The sequence below is a fragment of the Lipotes vexillifer genome, unplaced genomic scaffold (assembly GCF_000442215.2).
Source record: "Lipotes vexillifer unplaced genomic scaffold, Lipotes_vexillifer_v1.1 scaffold342, whole genome shotgun sequence".
Lineage (NCBI taxonomy): Eukaryota > Metazoa > Chordata > Mammalia > Artiodactyla > Lipotidae > Lipotes > Lipotes vexillifer.
Window position 1 is genome coordinate 153,727 of NW_006786802.1, and position 12,902 is coordinate 166,628.

A 12,902-nucleotide genomic window follows, 5' to 3' on the forward strand; every position below is an offset into this window, starting at 1 on the left:
CCCCCCCCCCCATCTCAGGGGTGCACTAAGGTAGATGAGAGGGCTATGACACAGTGGAAGGGCCTCTGGAAATTTTGTCCCTGCTCTGCCACAAGCTAACCATGTGACTGTAGGCAAGTCTGTCCTCTCTAAGTCACAGTTACCTACCCAGGCAGGGGGCATCATGGTAGGAGCGTGACCTTTGTCATCAGATAGTATCACGGCTGATTTGGCAGTTGCACAGTGTCACTATGAATGCCCTATACCCCTTTGACCTGCCGTCCTTAGGGTGGTGGCCTTTAACCTCTTGGTCACAATATGGCTGCCATGGCTCCAGTATTTACTTCGTCATGCAACCACATGTTAAGGCAAGAAGCCAGGGAACGGCTGGTGGAGGGACAGCCAGGGACATGGGGGCAGTGGAGAAATGAGGGGACCAGAAAGCTGTTCTCAAAGGTCTGTCACTGGAACAAGAAGAGAAAGTCTTTCTCAGAGGCATTTCTAGCCAGCTCCCCTTCAGTCTTAACTCGCTTGAGCTGGATCACATGGTCACTCTTAGCTGCAAGGGAGACAGGGAAGGGAACGCACCATGGTGAGAATAGCTGTTGGGCGGCAGCCAGCATGTCTGACGCACATACCCTTCAGTTGGCCCTTGGCAGATGCCACTTTATACTGTTAACTCTCATGTTCTCAGCACTAGCTTTCTTACCTGGAACAAGAGCCCTGGGAAGGCAGGGACCAGGCTGAACCCAAGTGAAACATGTCAGGAAATTCCCATTGATTGGCGACTTTACCCCTTGTTACTCGATTCTTCTCTCACAGCCAAAATGGTCCCCCTGTTAATAAACACCAGCGTCTGCCTCCCATTGAACATGATTTGTTGTCCTTTCAAATAACAAATGCGCATTTTTTTAATGAAACAAAACAAATATGATAAGAGAGTAAAAAAAAAATCACCGAATGCTACCATCCAAAAGTGATCTTGATGATATTTTGTTAAGCATCCTCCCATGTCATCTTTTCTCTCTCCCACCTTCTCCCTCCACACCCCCACCTCTTACCAACACCATCACACACAAATCTAGTTTTATTCAAATGGCTGTGCGGGGCACACGTTGTACTCTAACCGGTGTTTTCATTTTACAATCCTGTCCGGGTCCGTTGCTCTGGTAGGTTCTGTGGAGCCCCTAATTGCTGGTATGTGGCTCATTAACTCACTGGTATCTCACTGTTGCCTGTTTGATTAAAACTGTGTTCTCTGAAGCCAGGGTGGTCTTTTTCCCCTGCTGGGGAGGGCTGTGGCTCTAGGGCCAGAGCCACATTGCTGATCAGGTCTCCCCGACGACTGGAAACTGTTGTCAGTGGTCACACGAGTGAAGCCCTGGGCACTGACCCTAACCCAGGCAGCCCACATGTGATGAGAAACACATTTTATAACCTCATTAAGCGGCCCCCAAATCAGGAAATTTAGCTTTTCGACCCACTGCTGCTCCTGTGATGTTCATTAGGTAAATTCGCAGATCCTGTGCTCCAGTCTGGACCGTCGCCCTCTCGCTGTCGTGTCTTCCTTCCTGTGGCTGTGAGCCCTGCTTCTCCTCCTCCGGGGGGCGGAAGGGCTCTTCCCATGGTGTCCGGCCTCCCTGCTGCCCCATGGCCCCAGGTCACTTCCTGTCCTCAAGAGGACAGACACCGGACACCCAGCACCCTGTACTTTCTCCCCCAGCTCCACTTAGCAAATGCAATAATATCAATAACAGTCATCGTAACAGCTGAGCTGATTGAGTGCTTCCTGTGCCAGGCCCTCTTCTTTACATACCGTGGTCCAGTGAGGGTAGCTACTGTTAATTACTAGGCCCATCTCCATGGAAAGTTGAGGAAACTGAAGCATCAGGCAGTTAAGGAAATTGCCCAGTCACACGTCTCAAGTCTGGCTCCAAAAGCACCCTCTTAATCTGAACTCTTAAAGGGATTATTGTGGAGGATGGAGAGATGGTCCTGGTGCTGGGGAAAGGGTGCTGATAAAAGGAAGCAGAGGAGGGGCATTTAATCCACCGTGGAGATGGAGTGCAAAATCATGTGTTCCAGCAGCTTAGAGTCTGTGTGTTTGTGAACCTCCAGAAATGGGGGGTAAAACTGTGTGTGTGTTGGTGCGTTTGTCACAGTGTCAGAAGCATCTGTGATTCAGAGAGGGAGAATGGCTGCTGGGCCGGATGATCCTCCAGGGTCCCTTCCAGCTCCTACGCCTGTGGTTCTGTGACCATATAAGGACACTGTGCCTGGGGAGTCTCACTGCAGCAGAGTGCAGTCCTGCACTGAGAAGGGGAAGCAGAGAGCAAAGGGAGCCCCAGCCCAGGGCCCCTGCAGGGTCTCCAAGGTGGCCGAGAGAGGAGCTGGGATAGGGGAGGTGGTGGTGGGAGGGGCGGGGAGTGGGGTCCCTCCTTGATCACCTCTTCCCAGAAAGCTCAGACCTGCTCTAGCCGGCTCAGCTGCTACCCTCCCTCTCTCTCCCCATTTCCACTTGGGATCTTCTCCCTCAATTGTGTTGCCAGGTTTCCAGAGTCCAGCTGGTGGCTCCTGTCCAAAATCAAACACTCAAGGCTGCAGAATCAGCCCTTGCTTGCTCCCCAGGTTTCTTCTGGTTTGGTAGCTTGGAAAACCCCACACCCCTCAGAGTCCCTGAGTTTTGGGTGGGTACCAACACAGCATCTAGCTTGACCCTCCTTTGCTACCCTGGCTCTGAAGACATAGGAAATCTGGTGAGTTCCCACCCCAACACACACACACACACACACACACACACACACGTCTGCCTCCTTTAGTGAGCTCCTTGGAGAGGGATGGGTCTTGTGCATCAGTGTAATCCTGGTTCATGTAGTTATGTCCCACTTCTCCTGAGTACTATTCAGAGCCTAGCCCTGTGCCAGTTGTTATGGAGAGCAGGAACTGAGATGGATGAGATGTGGTACCTGACCTCCACGGACTGACAGGCTGGTGGTAAAGACAGAAAGTTAATAAACAAGTGCACTAGGAAATGGTCTCCCAAGGTACGAAACATGTTTTAGTCATGACTGTATTGGTTGTAAGTGACAGAAACCCAAATCAGATTAGCTTATGCAGAAATAAGAGGGAGTTGTTTGACTCATATCACTCAAGTGTAGGGATAGGGTTAGCTTCAGGAATAGCTGGATCCAGTGGCTCAAATGATGTCTCTGGGACTTGATTCTGAACTCTGTCACTCAACTGTGTAGATGAAGCTTGGTTTGTCTGGGGCTTCTGCAGTGTGAGATGTCAGAGGTGCCACATGCAGCCTCACTCCTGCTTTCCAAATCCTGGCCTGGTCTCCTCCAGGGCTCAAACCTGGGCTGTCACAAGAAACCAGAAACCAGACTCCCCTGGGCTGCCTCTCCAACCCCTAACCAAACACCTCCTTTCCTTGCTCCATACTCCTTGGGCTGATATTATAGGAGATGTTTTGATGCTCACTTTGTATGGGAAATCTCTGGGTTCTCTGGGAACTTAGATATAGGGATCCCAACAGAAGAAGCAGTCCTGCCTGTCAGCATCCGCCTGGTGGGCACAAGCACGGCCTCGAATGCCATTGTCACACTTACCAGCTGCGTGACCTCACGTAACTGGGTTAACCTCTGTGAGCCTCAGTTTCCTCTATCTGTCAAGAGAAGATAAAATTATCTCCTAGGTTTGTTTTGAAGATTAGATGAGATAGTGCATGTAAAGCACTTAACACAAAGACTTAACCCTCAAACATTAGCGGCTGTTATGATTCTGCTGCTTTTGTACCACCAGTGAAGGAAATTCTGTTTGGGGGATTTTGACTTTAGAATGAAGATATTATCACTAACAGCTACTATATATTATATACTTACTATATAATAGGCACTTTACATTTATTCCTCACAGCAGTTCCTTGCGGCTGAGGAAACCAAGGCCCGAGGGGTTAAATCCTTTGCCAGGAACGCACAGCTCATCAGTGATGGAGCTGGCGACCCCTGTCTTTCTGACTCCTAAGCTCTGACCACTCTCCAGAATGAGATGGGAAATAGAAAATAAAGGGGCCTTAAGTGATACTTTTAAGAATATATGACTGAAATCAGTGCTGGGGCGAGGGGGTAGGGAGCAGAGAAGAATGGGGCATGAAAGAAATACTGAAGGACTTGCACTAAAAAAATCCAGCCTTTTTCTCTGAATGGTAGAATTATGAACATTTATTTATTTTTGGTGTTGTTCTGTATGGTGCAACTTTTCTATGTTTGAGTACTTTCTACTTTGTAGTCAGAGGGAAGGGAAGGTGTAAAATTCTACCCTGAAGCAGGAAGCCCAATTTTAAGCTAATATAAGCCAGTTTGAACAAGTTTTGCAACCAATAATCATGATTTGAGCAATTTTTGGCCAAACTGCATCATTTTTGTAAACCCCAAATGAAGCTTCTCTATCTTGGGCCACCCCAGGCACCAGTGAGACCTTCCAGGCAGTATTCTGCCTAGTCCAGTCTGAGGCTTGAGGGATGGCAGAAAGGACTGTGTACTCAGAGACCCGGGTGCTGCTCCTGCCTGTGGCTCTCACCCTGCCTGCTGACAGCCATTAGGCCAGTTACTCAATCTCTCTTAGTCTCCTTTTCTAGAGATGGGTATAATAAAATCCTACCCTCCCTACCTTGTTAGGTGGTGTAAAGAATTAATACTAACAGGTGTGAAAAATGACAGTCCCATCCCCTAGTGGAAGGAAATCCTGTAGGCAGCTGAGGGTCTAGAGAGTACTCCCAGGAGAGTGGCAAGGCCTGCTGGTCCAGAGCGAAGCATGAGAAACTCATTGCACTGGCTTCTTGGGAGAGTGTGTCATGGGGACCAGTAAATCCAGGCTGCACCTCTCAGGTCACCCAGAGGTCACCCCCTGAGGGGAGTCTGGTCTTGGAGACTTTGTTAGTGATGGTTCTAGAGTTTACAGTATGTATCTTATCATATGCTTTACTTTCAAGTAATATTATGCTACTTCATGTATAATACAAGAATTTTTCAACAGTATTTTTCCATTTTACCCCTCCCATCCTTTGTGCTATTATATAAATTTTACTTCTATGTAATAAATTTTCAGCCTTTTTCCTCTCTTTGCTTCAGTTTGCATGGTTTCTATATCTGTGTCTTCAAGTTCACTAATCTTCTGTGTGTCTAAATCTGCTGTTAATCCCCTACAGTGAAATTTTCATCTCGGATATTGTATTTTCATCTTTAGATACTTTGTTTTGTTCTTTTTTATCTTCCGTTTCTTTACTCATTATACTCATGTTTTCCTTTAATTTCTTGAAAATATTTTAAATAGGTGTTTTTGAGGTCTTATTTGTTAATCCCATCATCTCTGTCACTTCTGGGTCTGCTTCTGTTGACTGATTTTTCTCCTGGTTATGGGTCACACTTTCCTCCTCCTTTGCATATCCAGAAGTTTTTTATTGGGTGCTGGATATTATTAAGTGTCTGGGTTTTGTTGTCCTCATTTAAAGAGTGTTAGATTTTATTCTGTCAGGCAGTTAAGTTACTTTTGAGGCCCATTTTTCAGTTTTGTCAGGGCAGGTCTAATGTAGCCTTTACTCTAGGGCTAGTTTAGCCCTACTACCATGGCATGAGCTTTCTGGGGTTTCTGCCAAATGCCCTAGGTGTCAGCTCTCCACTCTGGTTAGTCGGAACTTGAGCACCTCCCAGCCTTGGGCCAGCTCTGGGAGGTGTCCACCTTATAAGCTCCCTGACACTTGTTTCTTGAGCTCATAGAGTCTCACTCTATTCAGCCAAAGACTCAAGGAGACCCCTGTTCAGATATCTGGAGCTCTCCTTCTCTCTGCACTTTTCTCTCTGGTACTCTGCCCTTCAATTCCCAATCCCCACAGCTTTCCTGAACTTTTATCTTTATCCCATCAGGGGTAAGTAAGACCCCTGTGCTCTGCTTGGGTCCTCCCTCCCTGCACTGAGGTCTGGTAGATGCCTCCAGGCAGAAAGCCAAGGCAATCATAGGACTCACCACGCTTTGCTTCCTTTCTGTTCCAGATCATGGTCCTGTGCTGCCTGTTCTCCAGTATCTGAAACCACTTGTTTAATATATTTTGTCCAGTTTTCTGGCTGTTTACAGTGGAAACTAACAATTCCCTTTGAGATCCCCCTGGGGTTGTGCACCAGTGCCTCAGACTGGGTGTACACTCAAGAAATTTGTACAAAAACGGAGTTAGGGCTAATAAAAGTCAGTGAAAAGGCAATAGCATCATTTTGATCTACTTCCTAGAGAAACTCAGGATAAAGACTCACAACCTAGCACCAAGTCACATTTTATAACAGGAATCACTAGTGTCCATCAGCTGATGAATGGATAAGTAAAACGTGGTATATCTGTACATGGAATCTAGTTTGGAAATAAAAAGAAAGGGAGTACTGATGCATGCTACAACATGGATGAACATGCCAAGTGAAAGAAACTAGTCACAAAAGACGACACCTCGTGTGATTGCCTTTATGTGAAATGTCCAGAATAGGCAAATTTATAAAAACAGAAGGCAGATCAGATGAGTGGTTGCTTACTGCTGGGGTAGGGGATGGGTAGGGACTGCTAATGGGTACAGAATTTCTTTTGGAGAGGACAGAAATGGTCTAAAATTAGCCTGTGGTGACCATTGCCCAACCTTGTGAATATACTAAGAAGTACTGAATCACACGCTTTCCATGGGTAGATTGTATGGTCTGTGAACTATATCTCAGTAAAACTGTTTATACAAAGAAAGAAAACTTGTTAGCAGTTTTCTCCTGTACTGAAGGACGTGAAGGGCCGGAGAGGGGCTGTGGAGGTGGGAATGGAGGTCTGAGCTACTATACAGGTGGATGTACATGTTACAGGTAGCGTTCAGTCTTGGACTGAAAAACATGACCACAGGAGAGTTTGCATGGGGGATGACTAATGTTGGATGTTAGTCTTGAAATCCATTTGTCCTTTCTTAATTACCTCAACTATGAGAGGATTCTTGCAAAGGCTTGGCTTTACCCCCTCTCTAGTTCTCTCTCCTCCCCAGACCCTCGTCGGCAGCGGGCGTTCACTGAGCGGCCGCCATCTGCAGGCGACAGGGACCTCAGGGCATGTCCAGCCTCAGCCCTGACCCCAGAGGAACCTGAGAACAGGAGGGCAGGGAGTGTCGCATGGCCTCTCAGAACCGCAGTGTCGCCTTTGTGTCCTCCATGTCATGTTCAGAGCCATCAGAATAAGGGTGACACAGTGGTCACATCCCAGCTGAGGATGGGGAAGTAGGCAACTCCTTCTGTTGGCTTTTCTCTTGTCAAAGAGGAAGGTTTTAAGTGAGTGCTCTTCCCTTCATTAAAAGCAGTGTAAGTTTTCTGTGAAAGAAAAAATGTATTCTTCGTTTGCAGGCTTCTCGCAGGGGTCTTCAGCAGTATACTCCTAAGCGGATATTTAAGTTAAAACCCTGAGCTTTGCTTAAAAATACTAATGGCCGGGCTTCCCTTGTGGTGCAGTGGTTGAGAGTCCGCCTGCCGATGCAGGGGACAAGGGTTTGTGCCCCGGTCTGGGAGGATCCCACATGCCGCGGAGCGGCTGGACCCGTGAGCCATGGCCGCTGAGCTTGTGCGTCCGGAGCCTGTGCTCCTCAACGGGGAAGGCCACGACAGTGTGAGGCCCGTGTACCGAAAAAAAAAAAAAACTAATGGCGAACATTTATCGAGTGCTTAGTGTGTGTTCTAAGTGCTTTCAAGTATTATCAACCCCTTGACTGATCTTTCTTTCACTGTACATAGGGAATGTTAAAAGACTGCATTTCTTTTTTCCACTGTTCTGTTTTTCAGATTAATTTTCAGTAATTTAGGTCGATTTTTCCTTCAGATTTTGTGGTTTTATCACAACAGCTCAGTAATTCAGCATCCGAGCTGGGCCCGACCCTCAGCCAGCTAAGCCGGGAGGTCGGCTGGGGTGGGGCTTCACATGCCTGGCACGCTCGGTGCCAGGTGTGGACAGCACACTCATCAGGCATGCTGTGTGTGGTTTTGCTCTAGGATCATCCATGAAGATGGCTTCTCTGGAGAAGATGTGAAACAGTACAAGCCCGTTGTCTACAGCAACACCATCCAGTCCCTGGCAGCCATCGTCCGGGCCATGGACACTTTGGGCATCGAATATGGTGACAAGGAGAGAAAGGTAGGCTGCTGCGCCCATTCACACAGGGAGGAGAGGGCCGTCTCCGGTACCCGCTGCGTCCTCTTTATAAGGCCAGGCTGCCGTGCAGGGACAGGACGAGACTGTGCTGTGTCACCCACCAGGGTACCAGTCGACCTGGCCAATACAGTCAAACAGGGGCTCTGGTGACAAGCAGACCGCCACAGCACAATCGCCAAGGAAGGAGACAACAGCCACAGAATTCCAGGGTTTATTTTGCAGATGAGAAAGGGTTGGTGACTGCCCTAAACTGGGACTCTCGCAACATTGTCCAAGTACGTGCCCTTGGGCAATTAACTTGAACAGAAAAAATATTTCTTAGACAAAACAAGCCCCACCTGGCCACCATCTTCCCTCCTTAGGAGAGCTTTCCTTACCTTGTTGGGGGTGGGGCAGCCATTTGAATTCAGTCTCTTCCCTCCTTTGCCCCATAGGTTGTGTTTTCTGCCCCTCCGAAGTGAGTCTGAGGACCGAAGAGGCTCTCCTTCCTGTAGGAGGTTGACATCCTAGAACAGGGACAGTTTTTCAGTTGAGTTTCCAGGCATCTGATAAGCGGTGAATGGAATAAGTTGTAAAAGCCTCTTTTTTGCAAACATTTGTGTTAACTGTAAGACTGAACCTTACACAGCTATACTGGCAAAGCCAAATAAAAGGTGGGGGGGAGGGAGGGAAAACAGCCTCAGATAAGTCTATCTAAAAGTGACTCTTTGTCTCCTGGTGGGACCCTGAATCCCAGCGATCCCCCTCCTGTGACCTGAAGCGTGAGGAGGGGAGCAGGTGGAGGCCTCCAAGCGACTGGGCCCCTCCTTGGAGCCTCTGGACGGAGAGCGTTAATCTCCGATTACTGAGTGGTTTGGTTATACATAGTGTATATATCCTGTCTTGGCTAAAAAATCACCTCCCTCACAGAGGAAAACTATCCTCACCTTCTCTGGGTCTGATAAATCATCTGCGACAGATAGCTTTAAATGTAAACTTCAGTATTTTATGCACAAAATCCTAATTCCATGCGACAGAGTCATCCCAGCTCAGGCATTGCCTCCTCCCAGAAGATGGGAACTGGGTGACTGAGAGTGTGTCCAAGGCCAGCCTGGGGTGGGGAAGCCGGGCGCTGCCCCTCTGCCAGGCTGAGTCTGGAAGCTGGTTCTGCAGAGGAAGTACTTCTCCCCAGGGACCAGCTTTGGATTTGGTCATAGAGCCACAGGGCCTGCAGAGCCAGGGGCACTGGGTTCTTCAGTCTTGTTTCCACTAAGTATTCACTGAGCGTACAGTGTGCCAGGACTTCCTGGGGATACAGGAACGAGCACAGTAGGAGTGGAGCTGGAGAAACCAGTCAGCAAAGAGCAACTCAGATCATCAGAAGTAGCCAAGACAGGTTACAAGTAGCCAGACAAGTTACAGGGCTTCATTCATTTTTAATGATAATGGCCACAAGTGGTTATACAAATAGCTCTCTTGTATTGAACACCTACTAGCTGCCAGGCACTGTGCTAAGCACCTTACAAGTATTAACTCACTTTACTCAACTCAGGCATTAAAGCCCAGAGCAGGAAATGCCTGGTATGATCTTCAGACATGGGACAGGCCACAGGCCTTTGGTCTTTCTGTCTGCCTTTTGGCCAAACAGAGAGCATGGAGCCTGAATCTCAGTTAACCAGACGACAGGCTCAGTGCAAAAGCTCATGTGTCCACAGCTCACACCTTACACAAACACCCACACAAACACACATGCACGCAGGCACACACAACCACAGCCTGTGAGATCTTCCAGGAGTATGTGTGTTCACCGCCAGGCCCACCTCCCAACCAGTCTTCTTTCCCCAAAACCTCCTGCCCTGATTATAACCCAGACAGTCAGTGTGACTTCAGAATGCTTTTCTCCTTCAGCTTTGGAAAACGTTTGTTGTTCCCGGGGGGATTTTTTTTTTTCCCATTTTATTATCCTGAATAGAGAGATGATTGCTTGGGAATTGCTAGGAAGATGATATATTAAGGACTATACTGTGGGACCCCCTTGGCTTCTGTGGGATTCCTGGTCGAGACAACCCTCAAGTAGGAGATCAGGAAAGGCTCCTCTGGGAAGGGAGACCAAGAGCAGAGTGGGGACTCCCTGGAGAGTCCACTGGCCACAGAGAGGAGCTGGAGCCCAGTCCTCTTCTGGCAGGTGGCACCATGGCAGATGCCTGACCGGTCTGCGGGGCAGCACAGGTTTGTCAGGCACAGTCCTTCTGGCTGGCAAAGGCCTCCAGGCCCTGGGGCACCTTCTGTGTTATTTCACCTTAGGCTAAAGTGAGCCAGGCAGCTGGAGAAGGTGTTTCCTGGGAGTGGGCTGCTCTGGATTTGCTCTTTGGGCAGCGGGGTGCAAGGATCCCCCGCCTGCCTGTATATCAGTTGTCAGGGGCTTGAGATGGAAGGGGGCAGCCACTTCAGACTGGGTGGCCAGGGAAGGTTCCCCTGAACCTGGAAGGAATATTTGTGATGAAACTCGACTATAAGAAGGAGCCAGCCGTGGGAGGAGGAGGAGGGACAGAGGTTCTAAGCGTACGCTACCAAGGCCCTGAGTGAGAAGTGAGCCTGGCACGTTGGGAACGAGAAACTCTGTTCAGCCTGAACTGCACCAGGGGCAGAGGTGGGGCCTGGGGTGTTGGACGCCCTCCAGTCAGGTCTGCCTGCAGCTGGCCAGTTGTTGGTGCCCAGATGCCCTGACCCCAAGGCTGGGTCTCCAAACTCTTTCCTCTCTCGGGTTCCCAGGGGCTGCCCACCTGGGGGATCTGCTGTTTGGATGCTGGGAGAACCGTCCCATTCAGAGCCGACCCAGATTGGTGTTTTGGTGTGTAAAGAAAAGACCTCCTTCTCTCTCTTGGCTTCCGCACATCCGCCGTCGTCCCCCCACCCATGATGGCATATCTAGAGGAAAACAGCCCCACACCCAGCACCTGCTTGGGCCAACCAGCTTTATGCTCTCCATACAGAGAAGCATCTAGAAGCTTCCTTGCCATACCTCATTAGAACAACGTCCTTGACTTCTCCTGGCAGCTGGCTTGCCCCCTGCCCTGGGCCCCCAGTGGAGGGAGGACTGACTGGTTTCTCCTGCAGCCTCTCTGGGGTGTGGACTCACCTGAGGCCATATGACAGTGCATGAGCCCAAGCCTGAAAGAGCCTCTTTGTTGGGCAAACGGCAGGAATCTCCTTATACACCCCATGCCCCAGCCCCCTCAGACCACAGACTGCTCCCCAAAGATACCACACACTCCCACACCTCCAGGCCTCGGCTCAGACCACACCTTCTGCCTCTTGTGCCTTCTCCCCTCTCTTCCCCCTGGAGCTCTTCCTGCTCAGCAAGGAACAGCTGAGCTCCCGTTTTTGCATGAAGGCTTCCTCTCCTTCCCCTGACAGCTCAGCTCAGCTCAGCTCAGCTCAGCTCAGCTCAGCTCAGTGCTTTCTCTGTTGAGTATGTATCTCATGCAGTGTGTCCGCTCTTTCCTTAGGGCAGTGACCCTTGCGCTTCAGGGTGATCAAAACCCATTTGAGCAGCTAATGAAAGCCATGAGCCTTCTCTCCAGAACCATGCACTCACATGTCCAGGAAATTTTTCATACCATTTCAGGGGGCTCTGGAACTCATAAAGCCCACCAGTGGAGCCTAGAATAAGAACTTCATTATGTCTAAGGTCTTTCTGCTTGAGGCCTGTGTCATTCATCTTTGGGTCACCTCCCCACCCCAACAACCAGCACAGTGCTCAGCACATAGTAGACCCACCCAAAAAAATCTCTTGAGTAGAAAGACATTTCTAACTTTCTTGGTACTCAGAGAAAAAAGGAAAAGAACCTGTAATGTTATCACTACTGAACAGATGTTGACTAAGTACCTACTATATGTTTAGTTTGTGCTAAGCTCTGGAGAAAGAGAGGAATGTGGGATGGGGCCTTGAAGGGGTTGGTCATCTTCTTGGGAGGACAGGGCTCATAGGCTCATTCCGTGAAGTGGTCAGGGAAAGCTTCTTAGAGGAAGTGAGGCTGGAACTGTCCTTGAAGCAGAGGTATGGCTTCACAGGCACAGATGTAGGTGAGGAAAGGGACTTGAAGCAGAGAAGAGCATGAATAAAGGCCATAGGTTGGTGGTGACCAGAAGAGATTTGACTGACGGAGGAGGCCAGTGGCCAGGACAGAGGATTAGGATATGGGAAGGTGTGGGAAAGTTAGAAGATACAGTTAGGTCCAGATTGGGTAGGCCTTGGAAAGTATGCCAAGGGGTTTGGGTTTTATCCTGTTGGCAGTAGGCAGCCATTGATAAAGTTTGAGCTGGGGAAGGATGGGATGAAAGCGAGTTTTAGGAGATTATCATGATGGCATGTGCATGGTGGGCTAGTGGTGGGAGAGACTGAAGGTCGGGAGGCAGGTTGGGAGCTACAGTAAGGGTCTCGATAGGAGTTGGAAAGGAAGGGCAGCAAAGTGATGTGTGGTGATAAAAGAAAGGGACCTGGTAGTTACTTGGCTACTGGGGCAAAAGTGTAAGGATCAGGGGCTTCCCTGGTGGCGCAGTGGTTGAGAGTCCGCCTGCCGATGCAGGGGATGCGGGTTCGTGCCCTGGTCCGGGAAGATCCCACATGCCGCGGAGCGGCTGGGCCCGTGAGCCATGGCCACTGAGCCTGCGCATCCAGAGCCTGTGCTCCGCAGCGGGAGAGGCCACAACAGTGAGAGGCCTGCGTACAG

At 49.4% G+C, this 12,902-nt stretch overlaps 1 protein-coding gene across 3 annotated transcripts in view; it reads left to right on the top strand.

Moving 5' to 3' along the window:
- GNAO1 (G protein subunit alpha o1) overlaps positions 1-12,902 on the top strand; it is a 171,319-nt gene that overhangs the window by 78,057 nt on the left and 80,360 nt on the right. For all 3 annotated transcript variants that reach the window (XM_007459436.1, XM_007459437.1, XM_007459435.1), the window contains exon 3: positions 8,031-8,172. In XM_007459436.1, coding sequence (XP_007459498.1) covers positions 8,031-8,172 — 142 coding nt within the window. The remainder of the gene's footprint in view (positions 1-8,030; positions 8,173-12,902) is intronic.